Source organism: Manis javanica, chromosome 6 (genome assembly GCF_040802235.1).
Source record: "Manis javanica isolate MJ-LG chromosome 6, MJ_LKY, whole genome shotgun sequence".
Classification (NCBI taxonomy): Eukaryota; Metazoa; Chordata; class Mammalia; order Pholidota; family Manidae; genus Manis; species Manis javanica.
The window spans coordinates 106,616,630-106,636,878 of NC_133161.1; the positions used below are offsets into that span (position 1 = coordinate 106,616,630).

At 44.4% G+C, this 20,249-nt stretch overlaps 1 protein-coding gene and 1 long non-coding RNA gene across 7 annotated transcripts in view; one reads left to right on the forward strand and one right to left on the reverse strand.

Moving 5' to 3' along the window:
- The window catches only part of LOC140849961 (uncharacterized), a 35,821-nt gene extending 30,963 nt beyond the window's left edge, over window positions 1-4,858 (reverse strand). Inside the window, exon 1 of the long non-coding RNA XR_012132464.1 lies at window positions 416-4,858. This is a non-coding gene — a long non-coding RNA (uncharacterized lncRNA). The remainder of the gene's footprint in view (window positions 1-415) is intronic.
- Window positions 1-20,249, forward strand: part of EGFR (epidermal growth factor receptor) — a 205,753-nt gene that overhangs the window by 121,801 nt on the left and 63,703 nt on the right. For 4 of the 6 annotated variants that reach the window (XM_073239170.1, XM_036994947.2, XM_036994948.2 and 1 more), the window contains exons 1-4: window positions 6,030-6,300; window positions 12,478-12,629; window positions 13,484-13,667; window positions 16,288-16,422. In XM_073239170.1, coding sequence (XP_073095271.1) covers window positions 6,030-6,300; window positions 12,478-12,629; window positions 13,484-13,667; window positions 16,288-16,422 — 742 coding nt within the window. Of the gene's footprint in view, window positions 1-6,029; window positions 6,301-12,477; window positions 12,630-13,483; window positions 13,668-16,287; window positions 16,423-20,249 lie in introns of those variants that run through there. The other 2 variants (XM_036994949.2, XM_073239171.1) reach the window with 1 other exon arrangement.

A 20,249-nucleotide genomic window follows, 5' to 3' on the forward strand; every position in this document is an offset into this window, starting at 1 on the left:
TTAGATTACACGTTACCGTCCTGCTGAAACAGGTCCATTGCCCTAGCCTAGGCCTCCCGCTGAAAGCTCTCCTCACAGTGCTACCCTCGCAGGAACATGAAGAGCCCAGGTTGCCAGGAATAACTTTATCTGTCAACATGTTCTGTCAGATTGAATGGGGCAGCTGGAGAAGCCAGGGCTGGCACGGAACAATTAAAAAGGTTTCCGACCTCCTGGAGTGAGCTACCCAGCCTGCATTTGGTACTGAGACATACAGAGGGGGTAAACAGCCTCCATTTGTAGTGGTTTTCTAGACCCAGTGACTTGGCTCCACTCGGCTCCCTTAGTTCCCAGGAGGCCCCTAGGCTTACAGTCTCGAGCAAGCAGGTGAGGTTCCCTTTCTGTAGGGCACTCTGGTGGGTGCCTTGTAACTCACGGTGCCTGTGTTTCAGATGATCCAAAGCAGGGTATGTGGCTCCTGGAGGTTCATCTCTAATTGTCCCCAAGGAGAGAAATTCAAGGAGTGTCTTAGTAAGAGAGAAGGAAATCCTGTCTGGGGTCGTGTGGCCCAGAGCTGCTTTCTTACCACCCTACTGGAGAGGCTGTTCAAGGAAGCTTAACGTGCAAGATAATTACAAAGGGTTGAAGGTAGGAATTTTTTCAAAACAAGATGTGAAATATGTTTTGTGCATTACCTGTGTGAGCTATTTTGAAGCAAGGATGGCAATGATATGTTTTCTCGTCTATTATTGTAACAGACTCATGCTTTGCTAAGACGTCACTCCAGTTAAATCTCAAATGCATTCACTCAGAAAACGGCCATTCAACAAGAGAATTCTGTGTCTGCAGTCAATACCAAATATAATTGCATTAGGCTGGTAGGATGTGATAGAAGCTAAAACCTGAGACCCAAGCAGGAAAAATACTTCCTCATACAAGTTAAGAGGAATTTACCGTCAGCCCTGTTATTAATAGATGCAGTGGACATTCTGTTTTCATTGCTCAACTCTTACATTAGTTATAAAACTAAAAAAAAAAAAAAAACCTGCTGAAAACTTATATGATGTTAAAGCTGATATTTCAGTAATTCAGCAACATTTGTTCATCTTTTACTGCTCACTGAATTTCTGTTATAAAACTAAAGGGAAGCCAAAGGAAACAGCATGTTTGCTGCTCATCTCAGATGACATACTATTCTTTAAAGAGACAAGATGTGCTGTGAAGCCAGTGCTTTCACCACCGCCTATGAGCAAGTGCAAATCCATAAGAGGCAGGCACAGGAGGTGGAGCCACACGGTTACAGGGGACCAGGAGGTGGAGCCACATGGGGTAGTCTTTCTGGGGGATGTCCTGTGAAGGGAGGCCACACAGGTGGAGTTCCCACGAGCTCTGCGGGAGGAGGATGTGGAGAGAAGCACTGTGTCCAGATAGCCCCTGGCTGTAGGTAGAGGAGAAATAAGTGTGTGGCAAAAGCCAGAAGAAATCACCAGGGGACTAGCTTCGAATTGATGTAAGGAATATGTGTGTGATAGAATTTTAAATACAAGAACAAACTGCTTCACAAACTCTCAGCCAGATTAAAACTCTTTATCACTCAGAACAGACAAGTAGGACCAGACAACCATCGGTCAGAAGTGTGGGAAGCCAGGGTTTCTGGATACAGTGAGAATACAGAGGTGGATGTCCAATTCTAAAAGTAAGAGATGCCCAGCACAGAGCTGCATCAACTCTGCTCTAAAACATACATAAACAACAATTCCCAGCCTTTGAACTTCCTGTCAGCTTTCAGTACCTTGTGTCTTCAATTCCTCTATTTAACTGATGATGAACTAGGAAGATCTTAACCCTAAGGAAATCCTTTCAGAGTTTGGCTTTGGAGGAAAATGAGTCACTTTAGCCAGGTTTATTTTCTGGAAAATTCAGGATAACAGGACTTCTAATCATATACTTCCCCACCTCCTGTTGGGTGTTCCTCTAAAACAGAGGTTAACGTTGTTACATCGTCAGCCCTATGGTCAGATCCCACTGTTTTTGCAAATAAAGTTGTATTGGCACACAAGGGTACCATGCCTATCCATGCACTTGTTGTGTACAGCCGTGTTTGCACTATAGCGGCAGAGTTGTGTAGTTGGGACAGAGACCAGAGACCGTAGGATCTGCAAACCTGAAAAAAAATGGACTCTCTGGATCTTTTCAGAAAAAGTCTACCTCCCCCACGCCCTGCCCCTCTCTGGACACAGGTGCTTCAGGCTGTGCCTTCTAAAGGAGGCCTGCTGCACCACAGGCCAGCTCTGCTTGGCGTCAGCCATTCACCTCTTTTTCCAAGCAGGTGACCCACCTGACATCAAATGGTCACATACAAGACTTGCTTTTAATTGGCAGATCTCCTCACAGAGGGGCTAATGTGTGCTAGAAACAATAGTGTCTGAGCCAAAGTAAGATTCTTCTGTGGCAGAAACTTGGCTGGCTTCTCAGAGTTAACTTAGTAGTTGTGATTTTCGAGTTCATCTGTCCTCATCCGTGAACCCAGGACGTGGGTTTGGGTTTGAGTCACAGAGGGAAAGAGGCTGCAGGCCTCCCCGGACGGTCTGCCCCTCCAGCTATGCTCTTGACAGGGCTGCTTCCTCCCATTTTAAAATGTAACTTAAAAGGAATATTCAAATTAAGTAGGCGTAAGTGAAAAGTTGTTCACTTTAAAACAAGCATTAACTGAAACCACGTGCATACATGCAGAACACTCGCCCAACTGCGCTTAGGAAAGCACCAGAAGGGTCAGTCGAGGTCTTTTCTTAAAGAGAAACAACAACGGGAAGGCATGTTCTGAGCAGCTAGCAGGGCGTTCTCTTGAGGGAATTCCAACAGACACACAGCCGGCGTGGCTTCCCAGCTCTAAGTGGCCGGCACGGGCTCCCCAGCCCGATTCAGGCCCGGCGCGCGTGACCAGGTAGGCTGGGAGGCTGTGGGCTGCCCGCCGGGCCACACACCGAGAAGCGAGCAGGAAGTCAGAGGGGTCAGCCTGAGAGTGTCTGGAAGGAAACCAGCTGTGCATTCCGTGCTACGCGGGCCAGATTTAATTCAGATTCACGCCACAGTTTTGTGTATTAAGGGTCCACCATATGTGGGGTGCTTTGACCAGGGACTCTCTCGTCCCACCGGATCCCCGCAAAGGCCCCAAGTCCCTGCCGTGCAGGTGGAGAAAGGGAGGCTCAGCAGGGTCAGAAAGGGCTCAGTGGCGTGGGCAGAGTTTTCAGCCGCCCTGGGACTACAGACCGCCAGTCATCACAGGGGCCATGAAAGCTAACTGCTAATTGTTCTCTAGTCAGAATGGCTGGGAAGTAGCTTTCCATGTTTTTCTCCCTGTTTTACTTTTCAAATCCTGTGTGACATAAACATAAAGTACTGGTTCGGATAGTTCTGCAGAGGACATGGCATATTTCTATGACTTGGAAAAAAAACAAGTAGACTCTGCTCTTTGGTGAAATCAAGCCACTAATCTTTTCAGGGAGATGATTTTTCTACCTTTCACTGCCTCTCATTTGTTTCCAGCGGCAAACGGGAGACGATGAGAACCACACAGAAAACAGTCGCAGCCTGACATGGCCCCGCACAGGCTCAGACTTGAGAAGCAGCTTAGAAATCTGCGCCGTGTTAGCTTTGCTGCCCCTATGCACTCCCACCCTGTCTCCCAAACCCGCTTCCTTCCCTATAGAGGGGCTGAACTTCCTTCTGCCTCTGACCACTGAACCCAGAGTCTCCCTGCAGAGAAATGATGGCAAAAATGACCTTGCTCCCCATTCTGGGTTGCAAATCTTTTATTTCCCTGCACATTACTCCAGAATTTTCAATAAGAGTAGCTGGAGAAGTGACTCTGATAGATAACTAGGCAAACGCAGGAGGGAACCCTGGCCCTCACTGAGAATATGGGCAGTGGCCCAGAGGAGAGGCTGCAGGAAAGAACAGAAGTGGAAGACCTTCATTTCTTGGTGCAGTGAACTGTGGGATGGTGTGGCGAGGTCACAAAGCCCAACACCTGGCGTTGGTACACACCTTACAAGTTTACTCGGGATATGAAGTGTCCTGCTGTCCTTTGCTTGGTAAAAAGGAACTGGGATCCCTGTCTTAGATGGCTCGAGTTTGGAGATTTCCCCTCTTTCTGACTCATGTTCCTTAGCACATCTACATTGGGTGGGTTTGGGGTGTCCAATGATTATTTTATATGTAAAGTCACCTCCCCAAAGGGCTAATACATTCCTCAGGACAGTGAGTACTTCTGATTCATCTTGGTAGCTGTCATTGTACATTTTATTAAATGTGTTTAGTTGAGTAAGTGAATGGACAAAAGAACAACCTCTCGTGGCCTTGCTGTAGGTCACAGAGCATGAGTGTAACCAACCCTCCCTGGGAGGCTGTCACCACACCTGCGGCCGATGGCCCCACCTTGCCATGATGCCACTCAGCCATACACAGCATTCAGACAAATCCCAGGGGCCGGTAAAGCACCCAGCATGTAGACTATTACTCAGCCTGGGTTGTTAGGGGTGAGTCACATGGGCCTGAGCAGAATATACAATGGAAGGTGTATAGGTTGGTTGAGGACTGTGCCCACAGCAGTGAAATCTTGTCAGCCCTGCCTCACCTTACCTTCCTGTCACCTTACTGGAAAGGGCAAGGACTGAGGGTCTATCTCAGAAGAGAGAGCTGCACCCTGATGTGTAGCAGTGAACTGTCCCCCAAGAAGCTGTTGAAGAAACAGCAAGTTGCCCCCCAAGCATGTCAAGGGCTGTGGGAATGTTGGACCACTGGGCTTATACTCCCAACCAACACCAGTACTGTTCTCTGCTCACCAGGTCTCTCCTGAACAGAGCCAAGCCAGAGGTAAAAGGTGGTGGTAGCAGAGGGCAGTCTCAAGTCACGCTTTAGTCAGGGTTTGAACCTGGTTTTCAAGCAGTGTTCTTTGACACCAGCCCTATTTTGGGACGTTGTAATTCCAACTTCCTCCCACCAGCCCTTCTGTGGCAGTCGTTCTCCATACCGACCGTTCTCCCAGGGCTCCTAGCTTTCTGTGGGGGCAGCCAGCCAGGCAGGTGGGCAAACCTGTCCTGTTTCGGTGGGTTCTCTGCGGTAGGGAGCCGCTGGCTCTCGGCCCTCTTCCCCATCCTGGTAACAGGCAGACTTCCGCCATAACCTTCTTGAGGGAGAGCTTCGGGAACTGGGAATGGCCGTGTAAATGTCAGGCACTCTGAGCTGCCCTGCACTGGTAGGTCTGAAGTCCTAGTCTGAGAAAACAGCAGAGCTCTAAAGAAAGGCCAAAAGTGTGAAATCGCAGTGGAGGCGGAGGATGTGGATGGGAGCTTTGGCCAACAGACTCTGGAAGGGAAGTGGCATTAGTCACTTCAGAAGTATGCCTGTTTGTGGAGAGCCCCTGAGCATGAGGAAGCAGTAGTCACCAGGGAAGAGATTAGAGAAACAGAACCCAGGCCAGAGAAGAGGAGCTTAGTCAGGCTATCTCTAGAAAGGAAAAGCCAGGCACACTAAATTCACTCTTGTTTATATTGTCACATGGAGAGGTTTTTGAACCAAATCCAGCGTTCTGTCCTTTCTCCCGTGTGCCCTGCTCAGCATTCAGTGATCCATCAAGGAACACTCCAGCCACAGCTAGTCTAGTTCCGGACAACCTGATGGAGATTCTGACATGCAATCTGATACGTACAATTCCTCCATCCAGGAATTTTTGTTCGGTAGTTGTCCGTGTGTTGAAAACACAGATTTTCAGAGACACTGGCCACCAAGACAAAGTGCATTGCCAGGCACATAGTAAGGATTCAAAATAGATTTATCAGATTGAATGAATAAAATATTGAAGGATATTGTTTCTAAGTCTTTTTTAGTCCAACTCGGTTTCTGGTGGTCCAGTAATAGGTCAAATTCTTTATTGATTCAGGAGCCACTCAACTACCTGTAAAACAGATGCAATGGTTTGGTTACTGTGAATGCCACTGTGGTGAAGCCTCAGTGTTGGACACAATTATATTTAGAGAGATTTGTGATTTATGGAGCACTTCCATGTTCATGATCTCATTATTGCTCACAACAAATACATCAAGCTGGTTCCACTTGAACCAGAGAAAACACCAAAGCGTTCACAGATGCCAAGTGTTAAGGTGACTGGCTGGAGACCATCCCATAATGACACCGTCACAGGCTTCATGCGGGCCGGAGAGTGTTCGTGCTGCCTCTGGGAACACAGTCAACAGTCCCTCATAGAAACGGCCTTCCTGGGATCGAGAAACAACCTAAAGAGAGTGGACGCAATGTGGAAAGGTACCCTAACTGTCCTTGATGTGTTTCTTAAAAATCATGAACTTAGTTATTTTAATGGCTGGGAGGGAGAGAATCACGGGGATGGAAATGAGCAAGTTTTGGTGTTTGGTTCCCCATCTCAGAAATAAAAAAAATGTCATTTTTAAGTCTTCTGCTTAAATTAGAGTTACTTTTATAAGCAGCTGTATGAGACATGCCAAAGCTTGGCATGTTTAGTACAGTAGGGATGTTATAAGGCTCATGGCAAATTGTCAAATATTTAAGAGGACTTCTTGAGTACTACATGTGCATTTCCAAGTGCACTGTAGATTCATATTCAGTTTGACAACTATGTTTAGATGCCTACAAGCTGAGAACTATTAGTTATGAAATCAAATACAATAAAGTGAGGAACTACTGATAAAATATAAAGTTTCAGAAAATAAAAAAAAGTCCTTCACACTTACAGTGAGACTTTTCCCATTCCACAAAACCTTTGATTAAGCAAACTGCCATGAACACTTAAATGCTTCTTTGCATTTACTTTTGTTGTTTTCCCAATTATTTATGACTCAACCATAGATGTTCTTCTTTCCTATATTACAAACTGTTGTGTGGGTTAAGTTTCATAGGCTAGTCCGGCACTATAAGCACAGCATTTCTATGAGATCTGTTTCCTCTTTGCTCCCTTAAACCAACATTAAAAATTTTATTTATAGATTGGTAAAAAATGCAATTTGGGGACTCTTCTAGCCCATCACCTTTTGAAGAGAAACCATCTCTGTGCAATGCGCGGTGTTTTCTGAGGGTTACCACATGACCTCTCCTGAGCAATAATGAGGCACATAGCTGCAGCTACTCTCCCTTCTGATACTTCCATGTATAGTACTTCGTTGTTCATCAGTGATTTGCAATTGTTGAAAGCACTTTCATAAAGTAATTTCCATGAATAACATAAAACTTTGAGGATCTTAATAGCCGTACATGATCATGTCTACATTTTTAAAAAAGTATTAAAATATTCTTTTGGTCTTGTTCAACACAGATTTTTGTAAACTTTCTCAGTAATTTTTTTTTTTAGTTCCATTTAATGTTTTCTTTCCTAGTTCTATCATAACATGGAAAATTAACATCTCTAGAAAAACTTTCTCAGTAATTTTTTACTGTAATGTATGGTCACTATAGAAAACTTGAAAATGCAAAAGCTGTAAGGGAGAAATAAGAAAAACACCCAGAATCACCCTGTTCACAAAAGGCCTCTGTTCATTAACAACTTGGTGTATTCTTTTTCCTGTCATATTTTACAATGACCAACTGGAGGTGTGAGGACTGACACTCTTCTAGAATATCTTCCTCCCCCTCCTCCATCAGACAGAAAGAAACAAGGCGAAGAAGTAAAATCCACCTCTCCACACCACACATACATGTGTGTGTGTGTGAATAAACATGTTTATGTTTACATATATTTGCATGAATAATAATTTTAAGCAGTGATGAATGGTAAGAAAAAAAGAAAGCAGGCTGATCCAATGGTAGATACAGTGGCGAGTAATTCAGCTAGTCTGCTTCCAAAACAGGCTTTTCCAAGGGGACGACCACTGAGTTGGACTCTTCAATAAGAGACAGACAAAAATGCAAAGATCTGGGGAGAAATGCGAGAGCATTCCCAGCAGATGGGGTGACCCTGATGGGGGCAAGAGCTGGGCCAGCTGGAGAGAAATCGGGGAGCATTCGGGGACCATGAGCAGGATAGGCCCATGGGGCCTCAGGACAGGGCTGCAGGACAGGGCTGGGACTGTGTGCTCATTCACCAGGAAACCTTGGGTGGCTCGAACCAAGCAGCAGTGTGACGTGATTTCTGCTTTGCAGTGAGGTGCTCTGTGAAAATGGGGCAAGGATAAAAGCAGAGACAACTTAGTGGGCCAACTTAGAGAGTCACAAAGGTACCACCTTCAGCAACATTAATGTATAGCTGAGAAAACAGCAAATTGAAACAATTTACATTTACTTAGGCAATTCCAAAAGTGTCTAACTGGGTTTGGGAAAATCTGGAGAAACCTGTTTTGATGTTCTGTCTGATTAGCAAATTGGATTTGCCCAGGCTTGTGGGCAAAGAGAGCGTGCATCCCGCATGCAGATGGGAAAGGCACAGGCGCCACCCCACAAAATCAGGGGGGTTTCAAGAATTAAAGGAGGCAGAGTGTTTTTATCAGTTAAGATAAATAAGGGGTTCTTAAGAAAGGAATAACCAGATTACAGGCATCAGGTGACGTAGCTGCCCAAGGCTAAAACACAGATAACTTCCCTTAAAACACTGAATCTGTGCAACACAACACCGTAGGTGAACCTCAGAACTACGTGCTGCGCCGTAAGCCTCACCCAAAGGGATGTTCGATGCCCTGTCATCCATTTATACGAAGCTCTGAGATAGGCAGAGCTGCTCGAAGTGAAAAGTCAGAGCAGCAGTTTCTGGTGGCTGGGGTGAGGTTTGCCTGGGAAGGGGCCTGCGGGATGCACTAGGGTGACAGTGGTGCTATCTCATAACAGGGTTGCCGGTCACACAGGTGCATTTGCTGCAACTCAACAGGTGCTCCACTTAAGATTATCTCACAGTTTGTGGGTGTTCCCTCCACAGCGGCTGTAAACGGGTACTGAACTGTAATCAATGGACTGCCAGAGTGCTGTGCACTGGTATCTGTCTCTTACTTTGAAACACATCAAAAGCCAAGATGGATAGATATGTAAAAAAATGAACGGAGTAAAATCTGCAGCAGTGAAAACATGTTCATCTAAGGATGTTCACAGTTCTTTCAACCTTTCTATACATTTATGAATCTTTGTAATAAAATTTGAGGATGCAAAGCAAAGTTCTTTGTAAGTCATGGGTCCCCAGGTCTGCCACTCTGATCCAGTAGAATTTGTCTTCAGATGTACAAGTGACTGAACAAGTCACTGGCATTTTGCATGAAGCTGCCAACACTTAATTGTCTGGTTTCTGAATGTATAAGCCCCAAAGTAATATTAAACTTTTCTTTGAATAAATTGCTTAAGCCCCTAATCCTAAATTCATGTCTTACTGAAATTCTTAAAGTACAATGTGCTACTTTTTCTTTATTTCTTTTTCTGATTTGATAAATATAGTAACTCCTTAATGCTGAGTATTTGAGAAAACGTGCCGCCTGTTCAGACAGTCAGGCAAGTGTCTGTCCACGGAGGCCCTCTAACATCTGTTCAGATGCACCTTACTTTAAATACTGTCACATTTCTCAGTAGGCCACTTTAACAGAAGAGAGTCCAAACCTTTTGTATTCATTCAATCTTCAGAACAATCCTGGGCAGCCAGGGTGATCTTCACCGTGTCTGTATTTGAGGTAAGTGTGGTGCAGAGAGTTCAGAGAAGCCATGCAAAGTCACATAATGCAGAACAGATAAACAAAAACTCTCCTAGATGAATTAAAAGGCCCTTGTTCTTTGCAGTTTTGCCTTAAATCTGCTTAGCTAGTTTGTGACTTTTATTTTTTAATGATTTTCTGATTCAGTGGTCTCACATTTAAATTTTCTTGTTTTATATTCATAACAAGATATTTAGTATTAAGATGGAACCAAGATTATTCTTTGTTCAGTCAAGAAACCTAGGCCAAGTCATTTTGATCCTCACCCTAGATTTCACATAGATGCTGTTGTCTCCTGTTGGGCATATGGCAGGAGAAAGCCTCAGAAGAAACAGCTTTATACTGATTTCTTTTGTTATTTTAACCCTAAATAATCAAATAGTGTATTAGCTGCTTTCTTCTTCTCAAAAATAAACATGTTGGACAGTTGAGCATTTAGAGTTTTTTACAATTTTTGCCATTATTAAAAAATAAATAAATAAAAATAAATAACGAGCAACATTTTACATGAAGCTTTTTCTGTATTTAGGTCTATTTTCTCAGAGTAGTTTTTCCAAAGTGGAATCATCATCACATAGAATTTAGCATATTTGTTTACACAAATTGTCCAGTTCTTCCCAAAATGTTCTATGAATTAATGTTCACGTCAACAATGTGTAAATGTTGCTATTCCAAATGTAGGACCTTTTCTGAGTATAAAGTAATTCATACTAATTGTCAATAGTGAAGGGTTGCTATAATAGGTGTTCATCAAATGAACAGGTGCTAAGTTAGCACTTATTGAAAGAATGAAAGCACTCATATAGTCTAATTATTTAAAATAATATAACAGGCTGAACTTAAATGGCACATTTCTCTTTTTTACAGACAGAAGTTACTTTCTCATTGATTTAATAATAAAACTTTTTTGGTTCAGCTGAGAGAAACTTACAGGCTGAAATTCGTGATTATTTACAATGAAAGCAGCTGTTTTTATTCCCCTGTACACTGAGGACACTCTTGAAATGTGCTCCAGCCCAGGTTCCAGCGGACGCTGCTCACCCAGCTGGAAGGCAGGGCATAGCTGGCCCAGGTTGCTGCCTCGACCACAGCCTGTCAGTTAGGCTGAGATCCAGGGGCAGTCCAGCAGCTAGGAAAGCTGCTTTTGTTCCAGGGTGAGCCAGCTGACAACGAAGAGACCCTAAGCCTACACTGGAGAGGTGTCTGCAAGGATCTTAGGACCTTAGGATTGGCAAGCCTGCCTCCTCTTCACACAATGTCATCAACTGTGTACAGCTGTTCCAACATGAGGCTGCATCAAAGCAGCCCAGAGATGTGCCCCCTTCAGTCTTATCACTGAAAGAATTACAGAATTGCCATGCCCCTGGAGTCGATAGATAGGACCTCCCTCTTGTCAGCTGCCACAGTGCCCGGGTGAGAGTGCTGTCTACCAACAAATGTGAATGAGACCACTGAAGGGGCAAAGAGGGGAATCCCCATGGAGTTAAAGAGGATGTAAAGATTGCTTCACGTTTAATGTCACCTTAAATGCTTTGGGTTGATTATCTGGTGTCTGCACGTTTTCGCTGCCATGGCACCAAACTGCAAGGGCAGAGTGGATGGGACACGCACTTCAGAGCAGCCCCCTGGGGAGGGAGCCAGGATGCTGCGAGATGGGAGTGTGACTTCAGGGAGGCCTGAGGAAAGTCACTGTGTGTTGGCTTTGCCCTGTTTCTGTGCTCATGCACCTGGTTCTGGATTGCTGTCTGCCACATACATGGGAATACCTGGCCGGCTCCGGATCTAACCTCCAAAGCCAAAGGCTGTATTTCTTCACTCTTACAATAATTTTGTTCCAACTAGAGTTTCACAAGTTCCCTGCTTCAAAGGCTCCAAAATTCTTGTTCAGTTATGCTTATCCACACACATTTTTCACGAGCCAGCTTTGTAAATGGGACCTTACTATAATCCTCTCCTTCGGTTTTAAATATAGACTACCAAGTGTATTTCCGTGGTCTAATGTCCCCTAATTTAAAATGTTTTTTAACATTTTATTAAGTTTGATACCTTTAAACATTAGATTGTATACTGGCAGGGGATGCAAAGCAATCATGCCTCCACCCGTGCCAGGTGCATTTACTCCACGTGTGGACTCACAGGAGTGTGGACACACAGAAGGATGTGTTCGTTTCTCAGTAGCTGTGTGTTTTTAATGTATGTTTTCATTTCAGTACTTTCTAAATATCATATCACTAGATCTTTGGTTTATTCTTTGATGCATTAGTGTAGAAGAATATTTTTATCTCCAGCCAGTTGGGTTTTAATTTGTGCTCTCATCATTCATTTTAGGTTATACAATGCTGAGGTGAGAAAATACTGCTCCAGTGTGTGTTATGTTTGTAAATATTCTTTGGACTCACAATAATGCAATATGCTGTCTTTTTGCAAAGTAGGAAGTTCATTATATAGTTATTAACTCAACACTGTTATTATATGATTTAAATGCTTTATGATACACAATTTTTGCCTATTACAGTTATTAGCATATTTTGTCTTAAAGATTTTCATAGAATTTTCACCTATTTTCTCTTGAATTTTTAACATTTTGAAACAATCTCATGCATTATACAGATTAGCTATGGCTTATAAACTGCACATTATATAAACTTAACTCTCTTGCATTTGCCTTGAGTGACCTATGATCAGAAATAATATTGTGTAAGTCACTGAAGCGCACAAAGAAGTTGAAGTTTGTGAAGGTTGTTTTTTGATAGTTTTGTTTTTCTACTTGGCATTTCATGTGATATCTTTTTTCCCTGTGTTTCAGTTTGCCAGGGCACAAGTAACAAGCTCACCCAGTTGGGCACTTTTGAAGACCACTTTCTGAGCCTCCAGAGGATGTTCAATAACTGTGAGGTGGTCCTGGGGAACTTGGAAATTACTTACATGCAAAGGAATTATGACCTTTCCTTCTTAAAGGTTAGTTCAGTGAATTTGATTGTTTTACCCAAATATAATGGAAGTAGATAACAGGTGGACAGAGGCCTTGATAGAACTTACCTGGAAGTGTGTATGCTTCTGCCATGGCAATGGTGAGTCCTCGGGACTGCATGTGTAGTTTTATGAGAAAGCTACTTTACTGGCTGGTATCAAGTTACAATCATAAAAGAATGTCCAAGGGAAACTGGCTAGCCTGGCATCCCTTTGTCCTTACAGACACTGGTATTAAACTCGAACATTGCTTCAGCTAACATTCTGGTACACTGGCTCTTACGGGAAAATAAGTCCTGCTTTGTAGCATTTGCTCATTCCCTTGGTCGAAATACTCCCACCATGGTTGATTTCCACCTACTGAGAGTTTAACAATCAGTTCACAAAAGTCCGAGTGTTTCACAGTAAGTGCAGGTGGGCCAGTGGAATCACCTCTGATTCCGAGTTTGGTGGTAGTTTAAGCTTTGGATTTGACTGGCCACCTTCTGGGTTTCTTTATTTTTTTTTAATAAGAAAGCATGTAAGACAAATACAAAATAAATTAATAAGCATTTCCATTTCCATCTAAGTATTGAACACCAAGTAAAATGAGAGTCACAGCGTTCCCGAGTGGCACAAGCTGCCCTTTACTGTTGCCAGCAGGCAAAGAGGGCAAATGTGTGGGAGTCGCTGAACCCCCGCCACCCCCCCCCTGCCCCAGCTGTAACCTTCTGCATGCTTTGTGTTTGTCAGCTGCCCATGTGCCTCGGTCGGTCAGGGCTTCTGGGCTCTTCAGACCCAGGTGTAGCCTCGCATTGAGTTCCTCAAAAGAGAAATAATACGTGCTTGTTTTATCTCCTTAGACTATCCAGGAGGTTGCCGGCTATGTACTCATTGCCCTCAATACAGTGGAGAAAATTCCTTTGGAAAACCTGCAGATCATCAGGGGAAACGTGCTCTATGAAAACACCCATGCCTTATCAGTCTTATCCAACTATGGTGTCAACAAAACTGGACTGCAAGAGCTGCCCCTGAGGAGCTTACAGGGTGAGAGGCCAGGGCGGGGGGGTACTGGAAAGGCAGAGAGCAGCTGCGTGGTACTCAGCAACATGCCACTGCTCATAATTCCACTCAGAGAAGACTCTTCTTCATCAAATACAGACGTATTGAGTGCAAGTTACTAAGAAAATGGTGGACCGTGGGATGGGCAGGAAAGACTTAAGCCACATACCAGTTCTCCCATGTTCATGGAAAAATGTCCAGAGAGGTAGTAAGAAATGGAAAAGCTCTAGGAAAAAGAAAAGGTAAAGTTCATGCCCAGAGCCCTAGGCTGGCTGGAAGACAAGACTTTCTGTGCCTGGGGAGTGAATGAATCACTAATCATGTTGCCTGGACCTCAGGCATAAGGTACATACATTAAAAATCAACCCTATTTGAGACAGTTTCCAGGTAATGCTGTTACATGCAAAGCCATATTTATGTTAAGGGTAGGGAATGAAGGTATTGAATTCTTGGGAGCAGGACATATGTACATGGGTGTCCTGTAAGTGAAAACTACTAAAGATGACGGGAGAGCTGGAAAACTGATTTTTTTAAATTGATGAGAACAATAATGGTGCCAGCCATGTGAAATTGAAGTTCATTTAATGCCCACAACCTTCCTTCAAAGCAGGTGTTACACTCGGCCATATACCAATGAAGAAGTGGTGGCTAAGTAACCCTCCTCTGGTCCATAATGAAAAAATGGCCAGGGATGGCCCAATGCCTGCACCCAGAGCCCTCGCTCTTCCCGTGTGCCATGCAGCTCACATGGGAAGGGGGCTGCTGGGAAAGGAGGGGATGAGAGTGAGGATGCATAACAGAGGGCTCCTCCCCTGCAGCAGTGCCAGGGTCCTGCAAATGACTGGGGCACCCCTCTGGCTGGGCTCCTGGGTTTTGCCATTACATAAACTGCCTCTGGAATTCCCACTTCTGTGCTGACTGCTCGGGGCACCCATGCGCGCAGTCTGTGTTGGTACTAGTGCTAATTTGTGCTATTCACCCACTCATGGAGCAGCCTGCACATACACTCAGCATGCCTCACTTTGCTTGCCCTTCCTCACACTGTCACGGTGACAGGTGTGGTTCAGAGCGTGGAATCTGGAGCTGGATGGTCTGGATTCCAGCCCTGACCCCACCACTCACCAGTCAGACACCCCTGGAGTGCCTTCTGCATCTGAGTTTCCTCATCTTCAAATACATGAATAAGGATGGTTAACACACTTCCCAGGGCTGTTGAAAAAATTAAGTGAGTTGTTGCAGAAAAAGCACGTAAGAGCTATGTCTGTAGCTGGTATCATTTCTATTGTTGATACTGAGGTTGTATAAATCCAGATTATCTAATGTATCAATTATTTAATATTAATGAAGTACTGTTACTAGTAACTAACCCAGTGCTGGCCACAGGGTGAGCCATCAGCAAATATCAAGGGTAAAAATAGAAGAGTGAGGCTTCCGGTCTTCCCCTCATCTTCTAAGCACCAGGCACCTTTGCCGCATCCCTTTTCTCAGTGGGTGAAATAGCTGTTCTGTAAGCCCCACCTTGACCATCCATCCTGCACTCTTTCCTGGCACCCTGGTCTGCTGCGCTGTCACAGCAGCCTTGAGGTCCGATCCCACATGTCCCGGTCTGGCCTCTCCTCAGAGCTCTGTCCATGTGACTCCGGCTCCCTCCCCAGGGACTGCTTTCTGTGACTTGTCCTGCTGTCGCCTCTGACCTTACCTCTAAGCTGCACGGTCTGGCCCTTGCTGAGCTCCCAGCCATCCACAGAGGGACTGCCCACCTGCCCACTGCCCCATGTTCTCTGGCTCTGTGGAAGCCTGGGGTCCCCTCCCCACCGCGTATTCCTTCTCCTGGGCTCCTTCCACGCGCCTGCTGGGAAATGTCTTCCTACCAGCCTCGAGCTCTTCCCCTGGGGGAACCCTTCCTGTTCACTCTGGAACTTGTGCATGTGGAACATCCCCTCCCTTCCTGTAGGATGCTGGGCACAGGGTATTTATTTCTTCCGTGGGCATGAGGTCATCCACCCTGTGACCTGGCTGTCTCCCCTTACCTGTCAGTTCTTAGAGGGAGCACACAGATCTTATTCATCATTGCAGACTCCATAGCATCTAGGACTGTGTTCTGAGCTTCTTAGTCATTCAGTAAATATTTATGTTTAATGCCAGGAGGCAGCATTCTTCCTCTGAAGCAAGTGCTTGGTCTTCTCCAACCTTCGCTGACCGTGTCTGCCCACCTCTTCGTCACACCTACAGGTCCTTCTCACTCCCTTCGCCCTTGTGCCTTGCAGCGCCCCCACCTGCTCCTCACCTCCCAGCCACCAGCCATACTGGTGACTGTCCACCACTCTTCCTGTCCATCTGCCCCTTCGTGTCGTCACAGCTCCCTTCCTCCCCATCCTTCTAACCTGTAAGAGTTGGTTGTTCAGAGGCCTGCTTCAGGGAACAGCTTCCTCCGTGGCTCCCTCATCAGCTCACTTGCATCAGCTCACTTGCACCAAAGCACTGTGGGGTGTCTCACTGCACGGTGGCATCTTTTTAGCAGAACTCAAAATACAAAGATATGCCTCCATACTTGTGAGAGTTTAGAGAGACGGCATGTTTGCTAACCACTTTCTTTCTCGTGCAGAAATACTGCAAGGTGCTGTGCGCTTCAGCAACAACCCGGTCCTCTGCAGTGTGGACACCATCCAGTGGAGGGACATCATCAACGGTGACTTCCTGGGCAACATGTCGATGGACTTTCAGAACCCACTGGGCAGCTGTAAGTGTCCCACCCCAAGGCCTTTGGCTCCCATGATTGGGCAAGTGAAGCAGAGTGGACATTCAAGTTGCATAAATCTGAAGCAAAAATAAGTAGAAATCCAATTATGTGCCCAATAGAAGACCATTTATTCAGACAGAAGGAAGACTGTTCCTTGGTGACAGTCATGCCCTAGCCCTGCCCTCAGGACCACCAAGCCCATCCTGCTGGGAGGAGACTGGCCCAACTTCCTGCGCCTCCAACTTGCTGCTCTAAAGTGGCGCCAGCCCACGGCCACCCTGGGCTGCCCTGGCCTCTCAGCTGCCAGGCCTGGGTGCCACCCCACAGAGACCCCCAGCCAAGCTGAGCACAGCGCACAGGGGAGAACCTGTCCCTTTCCTGCCCTTCATGCCCACAAGCTGGCCCCACCGCTCAGTGGTGAAGCAGCCCGAGCGAGGGAGAGGCTGGTGGGGACCAGGCCCCTTGGCAGCGTGGGTGTTCCCTGAAGACAGGCTCTCGATCACCGAGCTGCACTTGGCTCATGCCTTCTCATCAACCTGGTCTTTCATCCTTTGAAACAAGAAGCCATCACCATTTCCTGCTTCTCTGTTTCCCCATAACTGCAGTGGATGTGTTGGTTCAGGAGTGGACATAGATCTTCAAAGTTAACTAGAGCCCCTTTGATTTGATTTGATTTGATGATTTGATTTTGTTTTACTGATTATGGAGAAATACTATTAACAGAAAATTTAGCATCATACCCATTTCTGAGTGTGCATTTGAGTGGCACTAAGTATGTTCACCTGGCTTTGCAGCCCTCCCCACCCTCCATCCACAGAACGCTTTTCATCCACAAAACTGGAACTCCATCCCCATTAAACACTCACTCCCTGTTCTCCTATTATTCCAGCCCCTGCACCTACCTGTCTCCTTTTTGTGTCTATGAATTTAACTGCTCTGGGGAGCTTATATAGTGGAACACAGCGTTGTCCTTCAGTGACAGCTTTCTTACCTTAGCATAATGCCCTCAAGAGTCACCTATGTGTCAGAATTTCCTTCCTTCATACAGCTGACTAAAGCCCACTGTTTGTATATGCACGTACACATTTTATTTATCCACTCATCATCGGGTTGCTCTGCCTGTTAACAATTGTGAACAATGCTGTTACAGATGTGGTTGGGCCCTTTGTTTTATAAATATATCACTCCCATAGATGGCTAGCATGGCACCCACTGTGTTTGTAAGAAACTGAAAGCCCATTTTACAATGCAAAATTTTGTATCTGGGAGGTCACAGTTAGCCTGTCCTCAGCTTTGACAGACAATGGAGAGGTTAAATTGTACACATTTAGGACAAGAGAACTGACACAGAAAGGCTGTGAGGCTCATGCGGGTTTGCCTCACCTGGGATCGGGCAGCCAAACCCACCTGCCTCAGCACAGCACAGCTGGAGAGGACCCAGCAAGGGGGTGACCAAGGGGCAAGAAGAATGGGCATGTCTGTGATTAATGGAGTCATGAGCTAGGGACTTCAGACCAGTGCAGTTTCAGCTTAAATTAGACATATAAGGAAAAGTGAAAAGACAAGCCTAACTCCATGGAGTGTCCACACAGAAATGGCCTTCCAGGCAAATAAGGGAAGGATCCATTATTCGATTGTTCCCAAATGATTTAACTGCTAGCGAGAAAATATAAAGTGACAGAACTCTAAAGGATTGTTCTAAAAGCAACTAAGAATATTAGGTTGGTCTCATTAGAAATTACAGAATCCACCATTTGCCTACTACCTGTATTTTCCTCCTTAGTTGCCTGACCAGGCTTCATATGCCTTCTGAGAACTGGTCTCATTTAACGTCTACCCAAAAAATCTCATAAGGTGATTTAATCGTTCTTTGGACAAGGGATTTGAGATTCAGAAAGGTCACCCAGTCTGCCCAAACATTGTGTTATTGTTGGTGCAGTTTGGAATTTGAAGTATTAACAGGTCACTTTACTTGAGAGGAAATTAAAACAAATTCATTACTCACTTCATATACCAATATAAATTCCAAATGCCTATTACATGTGACAGATACTGAATATATGTAAGTGCTACGAGAAAACATGCTGTAACATCAGTGAGCCAATGTCAGATACCATAAAAGAAAACCTCCAGGTGGAAAACTGTTCATGACAAATTGGAAAATACTGTGCAATGTCTGATTGCCTTGAAAGAGTTAATATTCTTGCTAATGCAGCTGTATAAAGCAGTCTTAGAAATCCTAAAAAAAAGATGAGCCTTCAGGGGAAAACACAGGCCAAGGACATGAGCAGCTTACCCACCAATCCCCCACCACACACAATAAGATGGCCAAAAAATAAAGTAAAATGTTATTTCTTACTTTTAAGAAAAGGTCAAAGTATTCAAAAGAAGTGTCATTTTTGCCTTTGCCAAAGTTTGGATTCTTTTTTATTTTAAACACTGGGATTAACAGGGGTATGAAGAAACAGAAATTCTCAAATTCTGCTTGTAGGCATCTAAATTAATAAAACTTGGTCAGGGAGACAATTTTTGTGATACATTTTGAAGCTTAAAAGCATACACACCTCTGACATGAATTTCATGTCGAGGAATAATAAGGAAAAAAATAATAAAGGGAGTAAAACATAATAAGGGATGTAGAAAAATATTTTTGTACAAGAATATTCCTTGTAGCCTAGTTTATAATGAATTTTGGAAACCACTATATATCTAAGAATAAGAGATTGGTTAAATAAATTATGGTACAGTCATGCCATTAAAAATCATGTTAGGTAGAAGGATATTTAAAGGTGTGGAAAAATTGTCATAATGTTTTCTTAGTTCTTTTAAAGTTATAATACAATGTATAATGTGATATCAGTTCTTATATCTATACTTACATGTCAGTACTGATTACTTCTGAATGATTCTCATCCCTTTTTGCTTCCTTCTATTATCCATATTTTATACAATGTGTCTGCATTTCTTTTTTGTCACAGAGGTTTTATAATAGAATTATAAGCAGACCTCAAAATCATTGGTTGGCATTGTTTTCCCCCATTATGGAAAGATGCCATTAAGAATTTTTATTTTACAAACCTATTACATGCTTAGAAGAGAGAAGTATGGGGACGTATAGGGTAAAAAGTGAAAACAACATATCCTATACACATGGCCTCATTTAGCATTTCTATGTACTTTTGTGCATCTCTTTCTCTCTGTCTCTATCTTTTCCTTTACAGTGTACAGCCCACACCATCCACTTGGGGTTCAGGCTCATTATCTGTCATGATTCTAAGGAGCACCAGCATTGCATTAATACCCTTTCTCCTGGGGACAACTGTAACAGTCATCATTCATATTCAGGGGGTGTCCTGATGCTGCAATCATTGACAAATGATTGGGTCTCCCATCTGAAGTCTAAGTTGTCCCAGGGATCAAAACCTTCCTGACTGTGGAGGCCTGGGGACACATGCTACTCCTTTGGGATGCGGCATCTCTGCAGTGAAATATTTGCATGGCTCCTGTCCTTTCAGTGTTCAGCCTGTTCTCTGTCTGTTGACGGAACACTGATCTTCAGGTCTCTCAATGCGGATAAAAACAAAAACACAACTAATGAGATTTAAAGCCTTTGTAGCTGTAGTTTGTAGCTGATCGTTTTTAAAAAACAAAAGTTGATTGATCAATTGCAAATATTTCCAGATGGCAGCTTGCAAATTAATAGCTGCATTTTTTGATAATCCACCAGGTGGTGTACACTGTGAACATTTCACCATCTTTGTGGCATAGGAGCTTTTATTTATAAGACTTGCTATCCCAGATCACTGACCCACCCAGGTACTTGAGGC